General features: G+C 47.0%; 1 protein-coding gene across 2 annotated transcripts; it reads right to left on the reverse strand.

Moving 5' to 3' along the window:
• Positions 1–1544: 1544 nt before the first annotated feature.
• On the reverse strand, positions 1545–21907 carry IFNAR1 (interferon alpha and beta receptor subunit 1). 2 transcript variants are annotated; one of them, XM_040056868.1, is made up of 11 exons: positions 21777–21907; positions 17652–17772; positions 14632–14816; positions 13078–13235; positions 11738–11885; positions 10448–10562; positions 9116–9315; positions 8740–8894; positions 7133–7286; positions 5161–5315; positions 1545–4074 (listed from the first exon to the last, which is right to left on the reverse strand). In XM_040056868.1, exons 3-11 carry the CDS (start codon positions 14648–14650, stop codon positions 3847–3849), a joined length of 1332 nt encoding a protein of 443 aa, XP_039912802.1. In that variant the 5' UTR covers positions 14651–14816; positions 17652–17772; positions 21777–21907; the 3' UTR covers positions 1545–3846. The 2 variants fall into 2 exon arrangements, with proteins under 2 accessions (XP_039912802.1, XP_039912801.1); XM_040056867.1 differs by lacking the exons at positions 14632–14816; positions 21777–21907 and having other exon boundaries at positions 17652–17768.
• Between the last annotated feature and the right edge of the window lie 243 nt (positions 21908–22150).

The following is a 22150-nucleotide window of genomic DNA, read 5'->3' on the forward strand; positions in this document are numbered from 1 at the left end:
CTGTCTCTTCTGTCTCTCCTCTTATCTCTTTGTTTACCTCTTGCATCTTGCTCTTGGAATTTCCTTATCTCTCACTGCCCCCACCTTCCAAGGCCATGCTTCAGCTGCGCCTGGCGGCTCCGAGCAAGGCCTCCCATCTAATACAATAAACCTCATCTTCTAAAACCTAACTTCAGAGATCTCTCGTCTGCATTCATCCACACCGTCCTGGAGTCCTCAGCAGCAAGAGGCATATTTCTACAGAGGATTTAGGGCAGAGGCTGAGTCCTTCTCTTTCACCTTCTTCTCCATGGGCTGGGTGGGATTTTGGAACTGGGTGGAAAAGTCCCCACTGCGGGCCAGGGGTGGTTGGTTATTGGGTTAAAAGTCAAAATATTTTAGGTGTCATCTCTTAATTGGAGAGTTTATCCTTAAAAGGCCTTGTAGAGAGCCAGAGGCATTTTCCACTTTGTTATCCAGAGCCCACAGCTTGTGAGTGTGTACCAGAGATAGGAGTTACCAAACATCTGAGTCCAAACATGAATTCTGCCTTGCTCGTTTAATCCTGACCCTGGCAGAACAGAAGAGAAAATGTGATGGGCTGGGAGCTGCTATGGAATTTACCCCACAAACCCAAGGCGGATGAAGGTTCCTGGTTCCACAGACGCCCAGGCTGAGGCAGTTCCCTGTGATTTCCACGTCCCTACAGCGCTCCGGCTTTACCCAGGGCACGTGCCAGGAGCCCACCATGAGCAGCAAAACTCGGGGAACAGAATCACGGCGTTCTGCAATCATTCCAGCCTCCAAGCTCATCTTGTTGGGAATTTCTGAACAAGGAAAAGGAAAGCACCCCAAGGGCCACATTCCTCGAATGCCCTGGAACCGAACAAACCCATTTAATTACAATTTATACTCGGAGATGAAGAGTTCCGCGAACTACAAAACGTTGGACAAATCCCTTTTCCCAGTATTTCTGGATCCATCTGAAAACTCAGAATGAGGCTGACCTGGGTGTTTAGGAACTTAATTTTCCCGTTTAAATATTTGATACTAAAATTATTATTATCATAATTTTCATAATCGTTGCAGTTTTTAATTGTTATTACTATTTTCATACTAGATATTTAAATACCCATTGAATCAAGGAGTTTTTCCCTCTTGCTGTTCTGGTTTTGCTGCTTCTGGCCCCACTGAAAAGAGCTGGAGTGAGATTTTCTGTAAGCACACTTAGAGCATAATATACAATAATAATAATAATAATAATAATAATAATAATAATAATAATAACAATAAATATCCATTCATTAGCATCCATTTGGTTCTGCATTCCAGAGGAAAATGGGGATTGCCTGTGAATTATCCTGCCTCTTCCAGGAGGTGCTTTGCTTAAAATCTGGCAGCGAAATCCTTCCTGTGGATTAACTTTTGTCCAAATCACGCCATCAATTCAATTTCTATAGGATTTAAATGGGATATTCCATTATATCCTTCACACTGGGTTTTTTCAGCTCCCCATGGGAACTTCCCGAGTACCACACCAAAACCACACAGATCCAAGAAAGGGATAAAAGCGAAAGTGCAAAGTTTATTATGTTCTTCAATGAACACAGGGATAGGAAACGTATAAAATTAGGTAGTATCTTCAAAATTAAAAAAGCAATAAAAAGGATACATAAACACCAAGAGTTCCTAGTTAAAACAAAAACCAGCAGCCCGTGGGATGCTCAAACCCAGCTGACTCCAGAGCAGTTTCTTCATAAAAAATAAGGTACTGAAAAAAAAAAAAAAAATACTGTGGAAGACAGTGGAGTCAGCATGGAAAACACGGAATAGGGCAACTGAAATGTCACTGCAGCACATCCTGATCATTCCTCCAAAGAAAACTCTGCCGGCAAAACACCATTAAGCTGGGAAAGCTCTGAGTGCCGAGCTCAGCCCTCTGCTAAAGGCATTTCCTAATCCCCACTGCTAATTCCAGAATGAGTTTGGAGAGACCCCAAAGCTCATCCCAATCCACCCCTGCCATGGCAGGGACACCTTCCACGGTCCCAGGCTGCTCCCAGCCCTGTCCAACCTGGCCTTGGCACAGAGTGGGACGTGGAACAAGCACTGGGAGCAGCTCCAGCCATCCCTGAGGAATCCCCTGAGGAATCCCGTGAGGAATCCCATCAGGAATCTCGTGAGGAATCCCCTGAGGAATCCCGTGAGGAATCCCCTGAGGAATCCCACGAGGAATCCCATCAGGAATCTCGTGAGGAATCCCATCAGGAATCCCGTGAGGAATCCCGTGAGGAATCCCATCAGGAATCCTGTGAAGAATCCCATCAGGAATCCTGTGAGGAATCCCATCAGGAATCCCATCAGGAATCCCATCAGGAATCCCGTGAGGAATCCCATCAGGAATCCCATCAGGAATCCCGTGAGGAATCCCATCAGGAATCCCGTGAGGAATCCCATCAGGAATCCTGTGAGGAATCCCATCAGGAATCCCATCATTAATCCCATCAGGAATCCCGTGAGGAATCCTGTGAGGAATCCCATCATTAATCCCATCATTAATCCCATCATTAATCCCATCATTAATCCCATCAGGAATCCGTGAGCAATCCCAGCCTCCTCACTGCTGCTCCTCAGGCTCCCTTGGCACCTTCCTCTGCGGCCCAGCGCAGGGGCTGGCAGAGAAAGTGAAAATTCCACAGGATTGTGTCCAGCACGGAATTCCTCTGGCTCTGTAAACACTGCGGGGGGAGCTCCACACAGAGGAGCCGCTCTGCTGGAGCAGGGAGGATTTGCTCAGCTCATCAGCTTCAAGTAGAGAAACGTCCAAAGCTGCTCCTGGTGCACAGGGGCAGCCCTGGGTGGGGTGGGGACACCGGGGACATTCCCAGCCAGGGATGAGGAGCTCCCCCCAGCCATCCCAAAGGTCACAGTGTCCCCCTCAGGATCCCAAAGGTCACGGTGTCCCCCTCAGGATCCCAAAGGTCACGGTGTCCACTCAGGATCCCAAAGGTCACGGTGTCCCACTCAGGATCCCAAAGGTCACAGTGTCCCCCTCAGGATCCCAAAGGTCACGGTGTCCCACTCAGGATCCCAAAGGTCATCACAGTGTCCCCCTCAGGATCCCAAAGGTCACGGTGTCCCACTCAGGATCCCAAAGGTCACGGTGTCCCACTCAGGATCCCAAAGGTCACAGTGTCCCCCTCAGGATCCCAAAGGTCACGGTGTCCCACTCAGGATCCCAAAGGTCACGGTGTCCACTCAGGATCCCAAAGGTCACGGTGTCCCACTCAGGATCCCAAAGGTCATCACGGTGTCCCACTCAGGATCCCAAAGGTCACAGTGTCCCCCTCAGGATCCCAAAGGTCACGGTGTCCCACTCAGGATCCCAAAGGTCACGGTGTCCCCCTCAGGATCCCAAAGGTCACAGTGTCCCACTCAGGATCCCAAAGGTCTCGGTGTCCCACTCAGGATCGCAAAGGTCACGGTGTCCCCCTCAGGATCCCAAAGGTCACGGTGTCCCCCTCAGGATCGCAAAGGTCACGGTGTCCCCCTCAGGATCCCAAAGGTCACGGTGTCCCCCTCAGGATCCCAAAGGTCACGGTGTCCCCCTCAGGATCCCAAAGGTCATGGTGTCCCCTCAGGATCCCAAAGGTCACGGTGTCCCCCTCAGGATCCCAAAGGTCACGGTGTCCCACTCAGGATCCCAAAGGTCATCACGGTGTCCCCCTCAGGATCCCAAAGGTCACGGTGTCCCCCTCAGGATCCCAAAGGTCACGGTGTCCCCCTCAGGCTGGGACTTCCATCACGAAGAGGTTTGAAGTGTTTGCGAAGTTGGCAATCCCATAAATGAGTTTTGTTTTCCCAAAGTTACACGATTTCCTTTTCCAGTGTTTCTTTGGATCCTTTGCTCTCAGAAGAGTTGTTGTCGTTGGAATAATTCCCCGAGTCTCGACTGCTGTGTTTGGAATGTTTGTAGTCTGTAAAGTCAATTTGATTTCCCTCCTCTGTGATCATGGATTCAATCACACAGCAATTTTCCACAGGCTCCTCTGCAGCTGACAGGTAAGGGCTGCTGAAGGGCTCTGCTCCAAACCCCTGAGGACAGAAGCAGAAAGGGGAAGAGATGAGCATTCATAAACAATAATTATATACTGATGTAAATAATTAAATACTAATTCTGCTTAACACCACGGTCACACAAATGTGATTTATCGGACTCTTTACTGTGAAGGTGCTGAGGCGCTGGCACAGGGTGCCCAGAGCAGCTGTGGCTGCCCCTGGATCCCTGGCAGTGCCCAAGGCCAGGTTGGACACTGGGGCAGTGGCAGGTGTCCCTGCAATGGCAGGGGTGGCACCGGGTGGGCTCTGAGGTCCCTTCTAACCCCAACCCAGTCTGGGGTTCCATGCTCATGCTGAGCAGCACTGTGTGGTTTTCTGCCCCTAACTCACCACTTGTTTCCCTAAATTCACCAACTCAGAATTAGGATGAAGTTCAGTTCACAGAATCCCCAAATCCCTGGTTCTGGCAAATCCCTCCCAGCCCAGGCAGTCCCAGCTGTGCCCCGTGCCCACCTTGTCCCCAGCCCAGAGCACTGAGTGCCACCTCCAGGTGCCACCTGCAGGGATGGGCACTGCAGAGCTCCCTGGGCAGCCCCTGCCAAGGCCTGAGCCCCCTTTCCATGGGGAAATTCCTGCTGCTGTCCGAGCTGAGCCTCCCCTGGCCCAGGCTGAGGCCGTTCCCTCTGCTCCTGTCCCTGTGCCCTGGGACAGATCCCAGCTCCCAGCTGCATCCACAGAATCCAACACTAAAGGGTGACTCCAAGATTTTATCTCAGCCCTTCTCCTGCTCTCAGCTGTCCATCACCACAGAATTGCAACATTTCATCCATCAGAGCCTGAGGAGGCCGCACAAGAATTCAAAGAAATTCCAGGTGTAGAGGTTCCAAGACACACTTGAAACCTTTTCGTTCCTTTTTGCCCTTTTCATTCCAGAACAGGATCCCTGCCAAGCACCACCTGTGCCAAGCTGGAGCCTGGACAAAGGTCTGGAGACCACTGATAAAACCTCTAAAATGAACCCTGGCTGACCCATACCAGATAAACATCTCTTTTTTTCCCATTATATTTAAAGTTCATTCTCCCAAAAATAAGTTGTGTAACGACTGAGAAGTCAGAGCTCACCTCGATGTTCAGGGGGGGCTGGCAGGAGGGGAAGAACACGTATTTGATTTTGGTGTAGGCTTGGTAGAGCACAAAAACAAAAGGGGTGGCCACCAGCAGGACAACCAGCAGGGCACCCATGAAAATCCCAAAAATGATCAGAGGTAAAGGCGTACCTAAAATTGGGAACAAAAACCATTCGGTCAAGGTATTCAGCACCAGCAGAAATTAAAGCACAGCTCCAAACGTGCTGCAGGACTTGACAAAAAATTCAACATTTCCACGTCAACCAGCCAAGGACACCAGGGAAAACTGATGCTGGGCCAGTATCTGAGATACTTTTGCTCGAAGAAGCCACAAAATATTTTCTAATACAAAAACACAGACTCACCAAGCTGGGAAGAGACCTCCAAGATGATCCAGTCCCACCATCCCACAGTTTTACAAACTGTGAGTTTTACAGTACTTTTAGTTAACAAATTAAAGAATGACTCCCATTTTTTCAATAAGGCTTTTTTTGGGGTAAACTGTTTAATTAAGAAATGACACTAAAATTATTTTTACTTCTAACTTAATAACTAATTACTTGTGGCCTGCAATGTGAATTTTTTAATCTAATTACAATATACTACTTAGAGTTATGAAGAAGGTGAAAAAGAAGGGCGAGTTTCTGCTTTGAAACTTCTACTTTGTTTTATACATATTACTGTATTTTAAAACTTTAAACTCAAAGTTTCTTTACAATGTGATATTACACACTTTTATTTAAACTACTTACGCATAATCTTAGTTCTATCATTTAATTTTGGAAGCTCTCCTTACGGCCTGAGGATAAATGCAGTGTGTTTTGGGGGGTCAGTGTTTGTTAGCACATCAGCTGGGGGTGCTCACCTGGAGAGGAGAAGCTCCAGGGAGAGCTCAGAGCACCTAAAGGGGCTCCAGGAGAGCTGCAGAGGGACTGGGGACAAGGGACAGAGGGACAGGACACAGGGAATGGCTCCCAGTGCCAGAGGGCAGGGCTGGATGGGAGACTGGGAATCAGGAATTGTTCCCTGGCAGGGTGCTGAAGCCCTGGCACAGGGTGCCCAGAGCAGCTGTGGCTGCCCCTGGATCCCTGGCAGTGCCCAAGGCCAGGTTGGACACTGGGGACAGCCTGGGGCAGTGGGAGGTGTCCCTGCCATGGCATGAAATCATCATGAAATGATCCTCAAGGTCATTCCATGATTCCGTGATTACCTCAACGAACTGAAAGGAGTTTGGTGACACTAAAATCAACAGGCAGCAGCAGCCACCTTCCAAGTAACCCAAAGGACATAACCAGGACTTATTTTATGATCAAAGGATGGAAGATTTTCACTCTGGGGTATAAAAACATGAGAAGGACAGGGCATGGTCTGTCCTGAAGGCACTGCTTGGATTTAAAGAAACAGCAGGAAAGAGGAAGAATAGTACCTAGGAAAATAGGAAAACATTTATCTTATTCAAGTAAAAAGTAGCACTTGGGTTTTTTTAGGCTTGACAGGACACAGCAGTAAGGACCACAGTATAAATGAATCCTGAATGTCAGCCAGGCACGGCTGTTACTACATTTTCTGAGCTTTAAGGCAGTTTGAAGAGTCAGGAATTTTCACAGTGTTAATGAAATTTTACGTGACCAGTTATCTTCACCGTGATTTGTTCTGTTCAGAGTGAGTGCAATCCCCCCACCCTCCCCCTGCACCAAGAGGAGCTTTCAGCCCTAACAAATCTGATTTATCTCCTCGCTCTTCAGCACGGGAGATTCACTCCCAGGAGGACTGAGACAGTTTCAAGGACAAAATACCCCCCCAAAAATCGTGGAGTTCAGTGATTCCTTGCTCCCTGCCAAGATGCAGGACTGGGAAGTGAAGCTCTCTGCCCAGCCAGTGCTGCCAGGAGATTCGAGCTGTGAGCTCCCAGCGAAGGGGGAACAATTCCACCTGCAGAGGGGGAAAAACAGCCAGGCTGAGCCCACCTGCAGGGGTGTGGATGCACTCCTGCTGGCTGTAGGCACCGCTCTTGTTGTAGGCCTCGGAGAAGGCCTGCACTTTGACACAGTACAGGGTGGAGGGGGACACGTCAGCGACGGTGGCGATGGTCTGCTTCACCTCCTTCTGCTTCACCTCCTCCTGGGAAAAGCGGAAAAGGAAAGAAGAGAAGCAGGGATCAGCTCACGTGGACAGCACAGGAATCTCCAACTGCAGCCTGTGACGGAGAAGTGACTCTGTGAAGTGTCAGATGTTGGAGTCCAGGGCATTCCTTTGGCTGCCCTGGAGGGTCAGGGACCTGGGCAGGGGGGTCTGGGACCCCAGCCCAGAGCTCAGAGAGACACTGGCTTTGATTTCAGTCCATGGGAAAAACTTCCTACACTGAGGGAAGGTTTACAGGCCACAGGAGTGTGAGAAATAGTAGTTTAGTATATCACAGGGTGAAAAAACAGTAATTTTAGGTTCCTAGCATTGAAGTGAATGGGGACAAGATGGAGAATCTGGGGCGTTGTCTCCTTCTTCTTCTCCTTCTTCTTCCCTCACTCCATTGCTGCAGTGACGTTGGCACAAAGTAGTTAGTGAGGATTGGGTCAGAGTAAAGATGACCTTTTTAGTAATAGTGATAGACATTGGTAAGAAATAGTAAATAAGAAATACGTAGCAATTAGTATAAAAGATAAGGACAGCCCAGCTCGGGGGGAGACGTGAGGAATCCATGCAGCTGCGAACATCTTGTCGGACTCCGAGAAAATTGTAAGATAAGAAACAATAAACAAAATATGCAACATTGAAAAATCTAAACCTGAGAACTCCGTCTCTTCCTTCGGCTCGGCTCCGAGCTGTGCAGGGGGGCAAAGAACCCTGAAACCACCTGAAAAACGGGGAAAGCCCCCGACAGTCAGACACTGCTGCAACCCCAGAAGCGGGAGAGGGGCTGGAGAGACCTTCCAGCCTCATCCAGTCCCACCAGATGTGTCTGGAACACTTCCAGAACTCCACCACCTCCCTGGGCACCCAGATGCAATAAAATAAATAAACCACCCCCTTAGCTCCTAAGCAAAACTCAGCAAACGCTTCCTGGCCAAGAACCAAGTGCATTCTGAAATGTCACAATTCCAAGTTTCCAGGAAACTCCTTCCCGTTGCAGTTTGCTTCCTTCTCCTCTGCCCCCCTTTTGCCAATTACTGTGAAACATCTTACGCTCAGAAAGGAACATGGAAAGACCCATTAAAATGTGGAGGGGAAAAGTGTGCAGGATTTCAGTGCTGGATGAACGTTTTCTGTCACATTGCACACAGCCGAATCCATGGAAATCCATGGAAATTGAGATTTTTAACCCATCGCTGGGAGATAAAAATCACAGTGATGAGGTATCTAAAAGAGTTACATAAAAATCTCAGCCACTTGGTGGTAAAAGTCACAGTGATCATGTTTTTGACAGAATATTTCAGAAAAAACAACCAATCAATTGAGTTTTTTTGAGACTGCTACACCACAAATGTGCCTGTTCCTCTGGAAAGGAGCTCCTTGGGGAGGAGTGACACTCAGGATTTAAGTCAGAATCAATTTTATATTGTATTTCATTAGTTCACACCTCCTTATCTGAGGAATTCTTCCAGTACAGGATCCTGTAGGACAAGTCGTAATTGTCCCTCATGACTTGATCCTCAGGTCCTCCGGGAGGAGAAATAAGGATGTGGAGCAAAGTGTCACTGAGGTCCAGCCTTACACCAGGAGGGCCAATCCCATCTGAAAACACGAAAACACTGAATTAAAACCCAGCTGACAAAACACAGCTGAAAATATTGCACCAAATGCCGTCAGCGAAACCCACGATAATTCTTAAGAAGCACAAAGTTAGAAGCAGTAACTTCACAGTTTTGCTCAGAATACCAAGAAATTATTTCCTCTATATTCTTGCGGAATCCCCTCTCCAGTCTCCTGAACATTTCAGGAAGCGATTTCCTTACTTGTTCTCAGAGGATCCACTTTGATTTCCCTGGACAAGCAGGATTTGTTGTGCCCCTTGCTGGCCTGCACTCGGAGATAATAAAAGCCCATGTTGGTGATGATGGAGGAGAAGTTGCAGCAGGTGCTGGTGATGTTCTCACACCCGGGGACGCTGGGCCACTTGTCTGAGTAGTCATCATTGAGCATCTTCTGGAACCCGCTGCAAGAGAGAATTCCAGAGTTTGGATGTGAGCTCCCACCAGCTCCTCAAGAAGATCACGTTCGTGTCTGCTGCGCTCGGCTCAGCTTTGGGCAAAAAGGCCTCTATTGACTAAAAAAACCCAAAACATTTTAGCATGAGCCTTTTCCGAGTGGAACGATGGAGGTAGGAGGGCCAGGAAATACAAATCAGGGCTTTAAGCAAGCCTCAGCAGAGAGAATGAAATGTGGGGCGGGCAGGTTCTGAAAATCCAAGTGAAAAGTTCTCACGTAGCTCCGTGCTGTCCAGTGTTTTCCTGCCATGCCAAAAGAATTCCCAGGGAATGCCAGGGGGATCCCTCCTCTTCCGCTGGGTGCTGGCCACAATATTTATGCAACAGCTGGAGATTGAGATAGAGGTTTATAGGAGTGCTTCTTAATGGGATTTTCTGGATGGGATTCAATGGGGTTTTATGGGATATGATGGGGGTTTCATGGCATTTTATGGCACTGGTTTTTGATGTAATATGGGTTTTAGCTGATTTTCTTCATGTGATATGATGGGGTTTGATGTGATACAAGGGTTACTTCACCTGACATGAGAGGGTTTTTATATGACTCGATGGCCTTTTTATGTGATACAATTATTTTTTTATGTGATACAACATTTTTTATGTGATACATTTTTTTACGTGACACATTTTTTTACCTGCTACAACATTTTTAATGTGACACAACATTTTTAATGTGATACAATGTGGTTTTGATGCGCTACCTTGGGTTTTCTCCTCTATTTGGGCCTGCCCAGAAGAAATCCAAGCTGCTGACAACTGAAACCTCCAACACCTGTATTTCTGCTCACTTCTACTCCTCTAATCCCTTCACATTCAAAAAGCCACGAAGCAATTCGGGTTCCCCAGCTTTACAAATGTCCCTCAGCATTTAGGAGTCCCTTCCACAGGAGTTAACACCCCCCAGAAGCAGCCCAGGCCCCTGAAATTCCAGGCTGGGATGCCACAGGGAATTCTTTCCGCGCCAACGAGCCGTTCGTGCTCCGATTCACGCACGGAGCCACCAAACCTTTCATTTCAACCCGGAGGAAATCCTTGCAGAACTCAATAAACGGGATTTCAGACGGGAAGGGCTGAACTCACTAGAGGTACTGCACGTTGTAGTTCACCTCCTGCTCCTCCTGGTTATTCCAAAGCAGGTGGAATTTCATGTTCAGAGCCACGACGCTCAGGTTGGTCGCACACAGGAGGTCATTCGCTGCTCAGGGGGAAAAGGGAAGCCGGAGTTACCAAAAACCATTTCTCACGTCGACAGTGAAAATAGAAATATATCAATATTATTCATAGAAAATGTAAGTAATATAAATTAAAAACGATAAAAATTATAACTAATACAAATATTATTCATTATAAAGGTCACAGGCTGTGGTATGTAAAGCATCTTATCAAGCCTGTAATTCAAAAAAACCAGCTAAAAATCGATTCAGGAAAAAAAAAATGAAGTGCACAAATATTGAGAGGAGCAGAAATAAACTGGTTTGGGAATAAGATGAGGAGAAAAATGTATAAAATACACATCTGTATGTATTGTACATTTTGATTTTATTTGTGTTTAATATTTTAATAAAGTATGAATGCGACTGTTATTTTAACATTGTATTAAGATAGTTAAAACTTGCATGTATCAGTTATTGTAATATTTTATTAAGATACACATGTATTAATTATTTTAATATTTTTAAAAGATACATGTATTAATTTTCAAAAGACACAGATGAGTATTAATTAATGTATCTTGTGTATAAAGTAATTTTCATTTACCATCAATTACTTACATTTTGATTTTCCATCAACTGATTATGATATACCATCCCTGTCCAATCTAATATTTGACTTTCTACAGTCACTTTTTTCCTAAAATAAACCTCTAAAAGCAACTGCACAGCACAGAAAATAATTTAATTTTACATAACAAGGTGGCAAACTGCCCTGTCAAAGCCTTTCTTCTGCAGCTGTAACAATATCAATTCACCCAGGATTATATAGAACCAGTATTTTTTTTTAAGCTCAGCTCAACTTTCTGCGCATTCCTGGAGTGCTTTAAGGCAGTTTCCCAGAGGCTTTTGTGGTTTTTTCCTCCTGATTCAGTCACTGATTCAAAAATAGAGCTCTCCCAAACACACAAAGAAGGTTTTGTACCAAATTGATGTCAAAATCCGCCTCATGGCAAAAAGCTTCTTGTACTATCAAAACTCTACCCTTGGCATGTGTTATGTCGGTTGAGAAGGGTAAACGTATATAATATATATATTTTTTATACCAAAATGAGGAGGAATTTGGCCCTTCTGCCTATTCCTGTCGCTTCAGAACAACGGACTGTGTGCCAGCTTCATTTCAGGGATCATTTGCAGATAAACCTGGTTTGCTGGGTACCTTTCTGGGTGGTTTTCACACAGCTGACGGGGCTGAAGAAGCCTTGCTTTGCCTCCAGGGGGAGATTTGCTTGAACTTTGAAGCAGTAAGTGCTGTCTTCGGCAAGATCATCGATGGTGTCAACAGGGAAAATGTTTTTGCTCTGCAGCTGGAAGAAACAAAGGCAAAGAGCCTGTGAGGGCAACTGTGCTTCCCCAGGACCACTTTTAAACGATCATTTTGCAGGGTTTCAGCCCATTTGTATAACACCCCACCTAAAAAGGTGAAACAGAGGAAGCAGGAGAGTGTTTGAGCTGGAGAAATCCTAAAGGGAAGTTTCCAGTTTAGCCAGCGACTGACAGGCAGGAAGGTTTTGGGCTCCTTTGCCACGGAAGTGGGGAGGGATTTGGAATGCTCAGGAACTCACCCCACAGATATTCCAAGATGAACCAGGACGCTCCCATCCCTCCATCACCCAAACACGCCCTGCTTTTGGTTTCCCGGACATTGTGGTGGCTGACCGCACACAACTTGTACTTATGGGCCTTTTGCTCCTCCGATGTGTAATCCCAAAATCCCAGAGGTGGGAAGAGCCCTTCAGGATCACCCAGTGCCACCCCAAACCCTGTCCCCAAGGGCCACATCCAGACTGCTCCTGAGCACTGCCACAGACAGTGACTGCAAACCTCCCTGGGCAGCTCAGCCCAAGGCCTGAGCACTCTGCCAGGGAAATTTTCTGTCCCAATCTCCACCCTGAGCCTGCCCTGGTGCCATTTGAGGCCATTTCCTCTCCTCCTGTCCCTGCCCCTCCTGTCAGGGGCTTGTGCAGAGCCACAAGGTTCCCCCTGAGCCTCCTTTTCTCCAGGCTCAGCCCTTTCCCAGCTCCCTCAGGAATTCTCCAGCTCATTCCCCAACTCCATTCCCTTCCCTGGACACGCTCCAGCCCCCTGAGGTCTGTTCTGAAGTGAGGGTTTTGATCTTATCTCTTAACAGAACACAGACTGCCCTTCAATCCCTGCCCCAATTCAGATGACACCCATTTCCCTGGAAAAGATAAAAAAGGAAGAGTTTCTCCCCTGCTCTTCACAGGAGAGCTCTGGGTGCTCTGCAGGACACACACAGAGCCTTGGAAACCAGTTCACAATGACACCACCTCAAAAAAAAATCCCTGGATCAAGGCAATCCCAATAAAACAATCCTACAGTAAGAACAAAATCATCCCACCAAGAAAAAAACCACCACCTTCCCCACCTTTCAAACCACACAGTGACAGAACCTAACAATTCCATTTCAGAGCATGAATTCATGTCCATCTCTGACGGTTCAGGCAAGGTTAAATAACCAAAAAGAAGTGCTCGTACCTGAGGATGCGATGAGTTTTCCCAGAAGACCAGGTTATATTTAAAACTCAGATCATCGATCCACATTTTATTCCTCTGGTTTGCTTCTGGAGGAGAAACCTTCACTTTTATGACTCCATCTGTGGACTGCAATTCCAGTCCTGGTGGACCGATCTGAGCTGCAAATGTGGAAAGAAAGGAGAAGTTAAACACGTCTGCTTTGAGAAAATACACCCCAAAAGCAGTTTGCAATAATAAACCTAAAATACCTGCCTATGGCATCTTATTTTTAATTATTTTGAATGATCACCTACAGGATCTTAAGTTTTCATGACTCAGGCAGTTTCTAAAAGAAATTTAACCTAACAACCAACTACCATCACCTGCTTCTAAAAGCAGTGAAAATGAAATATTACCAGCAAATGTTTTCCAGAAAAAAAAAAAAAAAATCAGATTAAATTATTCTAAAACCTGCAAGGCAAGAGATTTAGCTGAGTCCAATAAATCCAACATCAAAGGAGGGCTTCAGTACCACACTGGAACTGCTGAAAAGCCACAAACTTCCTGAAAAAAGCTTCTTGGAGCATCCTGGTCCATGGAAGGTGTCCCTGCCTGCGGCAGGGGGTGCAATGGGATGGGCTTTAAGGTCCCCCCCAGTCCAGACCAGTCTGGGATTCTACAAAAATCTACTGTCAAAAATGATTTTTCCAAGAAATAATCTGGGAAAATACAGAGTGACAGAAAATTCAGTCAGGAAACCAGCACCACTTGGAACAGCTTTCCCTTTCCAGAAAAGACAGAATTGCAGCATTCCATGATCTGCAGATGCCTGGTGTTATGTTCCTGTTGGGAAACCCACCCCGTCCTGCTGTTACCAGCAGTGGAAACCAGACGTGGTTTTTCCACAGTCCCTAATTCCAGACTGCTTTGGGAAGGACCTTAGAACTCATCCCACCCCTGCCATGGCAGGGCCACCTCCCACTGCCCCAGGGTGTCCCCAGTGTCCAACCTGGCCTTGGGCACTGCCAGGGATCCAGGGGCAGCCACAGCTGCTCTGGGCACCCTGTGCCAGGGCCTCAGCACCCTGCCAGGGAACAATTCCTGATTCCCAATCTCCCATCCAGCCCTGCCCTCTGTCCCTGGGAGCCATTCCCTGTGTCCTGTCCCTGGGAGCCATTCCCCGTGTGTCCTGTCCCTCTGTCCCTGGGAGCCATTCCCTGTGTCCTGTCCCTCTGTCCCTGGGAGCCATTCCCTGTGTCCTGTCCCTCTGTTCCTTGTCCTCAGTCCCTCTGCAGCTCTCCTGGAGCCCCTTTAGGTGCTCTGGGCTCTCCCTGGAGCTTCTCCTCTCCAGGTGAGCACCCCCAGCTCTCCCAGCCTGGCTCCAGAGGGGCTCCAGCCCTGGAGCAGCTCCATGGCTCCTCTGGGCTCTCTCCAGCAGCTCCAGGTCCTCGTGCTGTTGGATCCCAGGGCTGGAGGCTCTGCAGGTGGGGTCTCACCTGAGCAGGGCTGGGCAGCAGAACCCTCCCCTGAGGCGCTAAAGGAACCAAAGCGTCCCCACAAGCCCAGAGCTCGTACCGAGGTGTTCCGGAACCATCTCCAGGACGTGGGACCACGGGGACAGCAGCGCCCCTGCCTGAGCCCTCACGCGCACGTAGTGGGCATCGTAGTACTCGGAGACGGCCGAGGAGAAGTCACAGCCTGTGCCAGCCACGGCCTGGCACCCCGGCAGCTCCTGCCAGCCCGTGTCCTCCAGCTTCGGCCTGCGGGACAGAGAACAGCCCGGCATCAACACCCCGGGAACAGCAACACCCTGGGATAAACAACACCCTGGGATCAGCAACACCCCGGGATCAGCAACACCCTGGGATCAGCAACACCCTGGGATAAACAACACCGTGGGATAAACAACACCCCGGGATCAGCAACACCCTGGGATCAGCAACACCCTGGGATCAGGAACACCCTGGGATCAGGAACACCCTGGGATCAGGAACACTGTGGGATAAACAACACCCCGGGATCAGCAACACCCCGGGATCAGCAACACCCCGGGATAAACAACACCGTGGGATAAACAACACCCTGGGATAAACAACACCCTGGGATAAACAACACCCCGGGATCAGCAACACCCTGGGATCAGCAACACCCTGGGATAAACAACACTGTGGGATAAACAACACCATGGAATAAACAACACCCTGGGATAAACAACACCCCGGGATAAACAACACCCTGGGATAAACAACACCCTGGGATAAACAACACCCCGGGATCAGCAACACCCTGGGATAAACAACACCCCGGGATCAGCAACACCCTGGGATAAACAACACCCTGGGATAAACAACACCCTGGGATAAACAACACCCCGGGATCAGCAACACCCTGGGATAAACAACACCCCGGGATAAACAACACCCTGGGATAAACAACACCCTGGGATAAACAACACCCCGGGATCAGCAACACCCTGGGATAAACAACACCCCGGGATCAGCAACACCCTGGGATAAACAACACCCTGGGATAAACAACACCCTGGGATAAACAACACCCTGGGATCAGCAACACCCTGGGATAAACAACACCATGGGAAAAACAACACCCCGGGATAAACAACACCCTGGGATCAGCAACACCCTGGGATAAACAACACCCTGGGATCAGCAACACCCTGGGATCAGCAACACCCTGGGATAAACAACACCATGGGATAAACAACACCCTGGGATCAGCAACACCCTGGGATAAACAACACCCCTGGGATCAGCAACACCCTGGGATAAACAACACCCCGGGATAAACAACACCCCGGGATAAACAACACCCCGGGATAAACAAAACCCCGGGATAAACAAAACCCCGGGATAAACAACACCCCGGGATAAACAACACCCTGGGATCAGCAACACCCTGGGATAAACAACACCCTGGGATAAACAACACCCTGGGATAAACAACACCGTGGGATCAGCAACACCGTGGGATAAACAACACCATGGGATAAACAACACACTGGGATAAACAACACCCTGGGATCAGCAACACCGTGGGATAAACAACACCCTGGGATAAACAACGCCCTGGGATAAACAACACCATGGGATAAACAACACCGTGGGATAAACAACACCCCTGGGATCAACAACACCCTGGGATAAACAACACCCTGGGATAAACAACACCCCTGGGATCAGCAACACCCTGGGATAAACAACACCCCGATATCAGCAACACCCCCGGGATAAACAACACCCCTGGGATCAGCAACAGCATGGGAAAAACAACACCCTGAGATAAACAACACCCCGGGATCAGCAACACCCCTGGGATAAACATCACCCCAGGATCAGCAACACTCCGGGATAAACAACACCCCTGGGATAAACAACACCCCGGGATCAACAACACCGTGGGATAAACAACACCCTGGGATGAACACCTAGGTATAAACAACAGTCCCGGGATAAACAACACCCCCAGGATAAATTCAGCCCACAGTTAAAGCCCTGAAATGATTCTTCTTTTCTTCTTAACTTTAATAGACATCACCTCTTTTCCCGCTGCTTTATCACCAGTGTTATCTCCTTATAAACTACCCTATGACTGCCAGAACACAGAATTACATCCTCAGGATTATTATATTCCCTGTTCTCTGGCAAAGATTTTATAATTCACTGGAAGAAATTTTAAAGTCTTGACAAAAGTGGTTAAAGGAGCATAAAACCAGCAGAGCTCCACTAATTATGACATGATTATATGTTACAGGAATGCAAATTAAGGGAAAATAAAAATACAGAGGCGCAAAGTGGAGTTCAGCAATAACCAGGTTTTCAGCAGCTCTTTTTTTAATCAACACACATCCACACCACAGTAGAGAAAGAGATTTATGGAGACATTTAAAATGTCCTGGCCAAAAAAAGGAGGCACAGACTTGAAGCAGTAATTGTCTATCCTCGACTCCTACCTTGTCTTTCAGACCAGCCTGACATATTTTAAAATAAATCTATTTTCAAAGCAGCTGTTCTCATCTACATATTGGAAAATAATTATTTTTTAAAAATCCAAAATCCCAGAATGGTTTGGGTCGGGAGGGACCTTTAATCCCATCCCATTTCACCCCTGCCAAGGGCAGGGACAACTTCCACTGTCCCAGGCTGCTCAGAATTTCAGTAATTTTATCTCAGAAATGTTTTTCAATATTTACTTGTCAGGAAAGTGCCACAAAATGCCACAAGTGCTAATGCGTGCAAAAGGATTGGGAAACCTGAAATGAAGGAAAACAAGCAAATATTTAAGACCAAACCTTAAATTGCTTCATCAGGGCATTAAACTGGCAGCTGAGAAATGTGGGTTAATGAACACTGAGAAATTAGTTTAAAGTTATACAGAAAATGCCCTCAAATCCTCTGTGTGTGGCCACAATTAAAGAAAGCAAACAAACCAGAGGATAAATAAATCTAAATTCCATTTCTGAGTGCGTCAATAAACCTCCTGCAAGAAGCCTTCTGGTGATGCAGCATTAGCAGCAAGCTCTGTGTTCCCTGCGTGATAAATACTGTGATAAATAATGTGATTTTTTTTTCACTCACCACTGGAATTCCGCTGAAAACGTCACATTGGGATCATTCCCGCTGTAATTCCAGCTCAGGGTGAAATTGGTGTTCACCACATGCACCTGGACGTTCTCTGGGCTCTGCAGGCTGCTCTGGCCTAGGAGAAACAAGCAAGTAGATAAATAAAATAAAATAAAATAAAATAAAATAAAATAAAATAAAATAAAATAAAATAAAACAAAACATTACAATAAAAGGAAAAGAAAATATTAAGATAAAAATAAAATTAAATATTAGGATAAAATAAAGTATTGCAATTAAAAAGCTATTAAAACATCAGGCTAAAATTAAAATCAAGTATTAAGATAAAATAAAATATTCCAATGAAAAAATATTCAGATAAAATGAAAATTGAATATTCAGATGAAGTAAAGTACTACAATAAAAAGCAAACAAAATATCAGGATTAAATGAAAATTAAATAGTAAGATAAAAGAAAATACTACAATAAATAGCAAATAAAATATTAAGATAAAATTGAAATAAAATATTACAATAAAATGAAACTTTAAATAAATGTAATAATTAAAATAAGCACAATAAAAAATTAAAACAGAATTAAAAATTTAAAATTAGATTAAAATTCAAGTAGAGTAAAAATAAAATAAATTAAATAAAAATTTAAAAGTTAAAAATAGATATAAAATTAAAATAGAAGATAAAATAAAAATTAATTTAAAATGCATAAAAAAGTAAATTACAATAAAAACACAATAAAAAACCCAATTAAATTACAATAAAAAAGAAAATAAAAATAAATATAATAAAATTTAAATAAATATAATAAATTTTAAATTCAAATAAATAAAATTTTAAACAAAATAAATTAAAATAAAATATAATAAAACACACCTCTTGGCCCTGACTTTCTATTTTATCTGGAGTAATTTATCAATTACTTCCCAACGGTTACAATTTCTAAGCCCTATCTGAAACCGCTGAACTTGCTGTTTGAGATCAGTCAGATATTCGATGGTACGAAGAGGAACTCCGAAGCAATAAATGCTATTTCAGCCGGGCAGTCTCTGCACAATGATGGCTTATCGTGAATTTAACTCTGGGAGAGGCTCTTGGTTGCAAATACAATTTATTTTTCCCCGCTAGCTCCCTTTCTACAAAGGGAAGGTGAGGAGAAGCAGACAGACTGAATCCTGCAAACCCCCCCTGGAGAATTAAGTGGGATCCACAGGCTGCAGATTTTGGGAAACAACTCCTGAAAGCACAAAAACATGAAAGCCAAATAATTCAATAAAACCTCGCGGCTCCCACTACAGAGTTTATTTGCACAAGGCAGGAATCTGTTGCTCTTCTGACAGACTAAGACAAACCCGGAGAACGCCAAAGGACATGCAGAAAATGAGAAAACAAAGGGAAAACCAGATTTTTCTTGCCAGATATTTATCCAACAGATGGCTACAATTCAGCCAAAAACCCTGCGACAACGAGGTTGTCACAATGACTCCAACTGATAAAAACACTATTACTTTTCGATTATTCCAGTATTTCTGTTTGCCTCGGGTAGAAATTCAACTATTCAGTGTATCTTTCCCGACTTTTCAAACCCTTCATTTACACAGAGCGTGAGGCTTTCCAATACTCCTTGTCAGAACCTCAGCAGGCCAGATGGGAAAAAGGAGGAGCAGGAAGAAAATCCTGCCCAGATCCACGTTCTCAGCAGAGATTTTCTCGCCACTTCCAAGAGCAGGGTGGTAGAAGACACCCAGTCCGTGTTTTAGGCCAGGCCAGCGTTTTGAACAACTGGGAAATACCCCGGGAAAATTATCTTCAACACAGCTCACAACCCAGAGAAAGCTGACGGGCAGCAGCAATTCTTTAAGTTCTCCTCTAAAGGCGAATTTCCAGCTTCCTGAAGGAATTTTACATTGTTCTCTTTTACATTCCTTCCAAATGGTCCAACTTCCTTGAAGCGGTGTTAAAAAAAAAAAAAAAAAGTCATAATAAACTGGCTGAGATTAATTAATGGAAGTTAAATTTATCTGAGACATGACCTAATTTTTTCCCTACTAATTAGCACTGCTGCGCCCTGATACTTATGGCGTTTTCTAAAAACACCCAATAAAACAATGCCGTGTAATTTACGTGTAGAAGTTTCATTTTTTTTGCAGGTCTGATGTTTTAACCCTCCTCTCTTTGCCCTGCACATTTTCCTGTTCAATACCACTGCACTTGTTTCCTGCAGGATTGATCCAGTTTCTCAGGATACTTCTGGACCCTCCACCCTACAGACAGGAATATGTGATCCAGCCATCCACCCTTTTATGTATTTCCCTATTTCCAATGAGTTTTGTGCTTGCTTCCCTAAATTAATTCCACAAATCATTAATTTCCCAGTGAACAGCTAAGCAGGAAAGAAGGAGCAAACTCAGTGATGCTTAATCAGCAGGGAAATTTTGTGATTTCGGTAGTAACCTGATATGCAAAGAAAACCCTAAAAATCAAGACTTCTTCCTGGCTTATTTTATTAATGATTAAAAGCAAGATATTTAGAACTAATTCCTGTTTGCTCACGTCATGATGACACTTTGGTTCTGAGAAACCATTACAAGGGATTAGACTTCAGTGGAAAGAAGAGATCAAAACCCAGAAATGCTTTTAGCACACCTATCTCTTTCCCCTGTCAAATTCCAATAAACTAAAACAACCCCAACTGTTCTAGTACAGAAAAATCACCGCTTCGTTCATGAGATGTTCAGCAGTATTGTCAGTAAACGATGGTTGAAAATAATAATGATTACATAACAAAATCTATTCAGCAACAGAAGAAATGGTAAGAAATGGCAACACAGCAAACCCCAGCGTCAGGGGAAGTCCCAGGAAGAGCACATGATGCTCGATGCTTACTGCTTACGACACCCCTGGCTGCAGAAACCGATGGAAAATTTCAGTCAACATTTCAGCAGAAGAAGGAAGAGGAGGCCCCTTACATGTGACCCCAGGAAAGGCTCTGGAGAACCCGGGAGAACTCAGAGCCAGAGCTTCACCCTGGAGCTGCAGCACAGGGAACAGCTGAGCTTGGCACAGGGGAAGGGGAGAGGTCACTGAAGGAGAGCTATTACTCCAAATTCCAGAGTTAGAATCACCCACGGGTTTGGATCTCAGAGCCCATCCACGTTGCTCCCAGCCCCAGGGCCCAGCCTGGCCTTGGGCACTGCCAGGGATCCAGGGGCAGCCACAGCTGCTCTGGGCACCCTGTGCCAGGGCCTCAGCACCCTGCCAGGGAACAATTCCTGATTCCCAAGCTCCCATCCAGCCCTGCCCTCTGGCAGTCTAAAACCACTGTCCCCCGTCCTGTCACTCTCTGCCTGTACTAATAGTCGCTCTGCCCTCTTTTGTAATGCTTCACAATACTTCCTCTTTGAGCAACAGGTTTTGGGCAATAGTTTGTTTTGTGTTTTGGGGTGGTTTTTTTTGCTGTGTAAGGACAAAAGACGAGGCACAAGCTCCTGCCCTACAAGCCAAAACCCCCACCCTGCCATTCTCCCTCTCGTTTCCTCATTTATCCTTTAGGCTCTGCCAGACTGGGACTTCCACGCCAAACAACGGGAATCCAAAGACGTTCCTCCCACGCCGCAGCTGAAGCCACTACAATTCACCGGGAACAGGGTCACAGAGGCATGGGGGGACAGGACACAGGGAATGGCTCCCAGTGCCAGAGGGCAGGGCTGGATGGGAGACTGGGAATCAGGAATTGTTCCCTGGCAGGGTGTTGAGGCCCTGGAATGAAATTCCCAAAAATCTGTGGCTGCCCGTGGATCCCTGGCAGTGCCCAAGGCCAGGTTGGACCCTGGGGCTGGGAGCAGCCTGGGACAGTGGGAGGTGTCCCTGCCACGGCAGGGGTGGCACTGGGTGGACTTTGAGGTCCCTTCCCAACCCAAACCCTGCTGTGATTCCACGAAAACCCTGGAAACACGAGAGATCCTCGCCGGCACCGCTATCCCCGCCCCGCATCCCCGCAGAGCTGCGGGACCGCAGCGGGACCCGCTCCCCCTCGGCCCCGGGGAGGGGGCCAGCACCCCCTTTTCCAGCCCACCCTAACCACAGCCGCACCAGCCCCGCTCCCTGCGGGCTCCCGGGACCCACCTGCGCACGGCAGCGGCACCAGGAGCAAGGGCAGCACGGCCGCCCACCAGCGCCCGCCCGGCGCCCACAGACACCGCCGCTCCGCCGTCCGTTCGTCCCCCGGCTCCTCCGTCCGTTCGTCCCCCGGCTCCTCCGTCCATCCCTCCCCGGGCTCCGCCGCCGCTCCGGCCCCGCGCTGCGCCATCCAGGGCACTGCTGCCGGAAGCTCCGGCGGCGGCGCCTGCGCGGCAGCGGCCCGGGCGCTGTGAGGGCGGGCCGGGCTGTGAGGGCAGCGTGAGGGGCAGCGTGAGGGGCAGCGTCAGGGGCAGTGTCGGGGGTTGTGTCGGGGCAGCGTGAGGGGCAGCGTCAGGGGCAGCGTCAGGGGTAGCGTCAGG

This window comes from Hirundo rustica, chromosome 2 (genome assembly GCF_015227805.2).
Source record: "Hirundo rustica isolate bHirRus1 chromosome 2, bHirRus1.pri.v3, whole genome shotgun sequence".
Taxonomy (NCBI): Eukaryota; Metazoa; Chordata; class Aves; order Passeriformes; family Hirundinidae; genus Hirundo; species Hirundo rustica.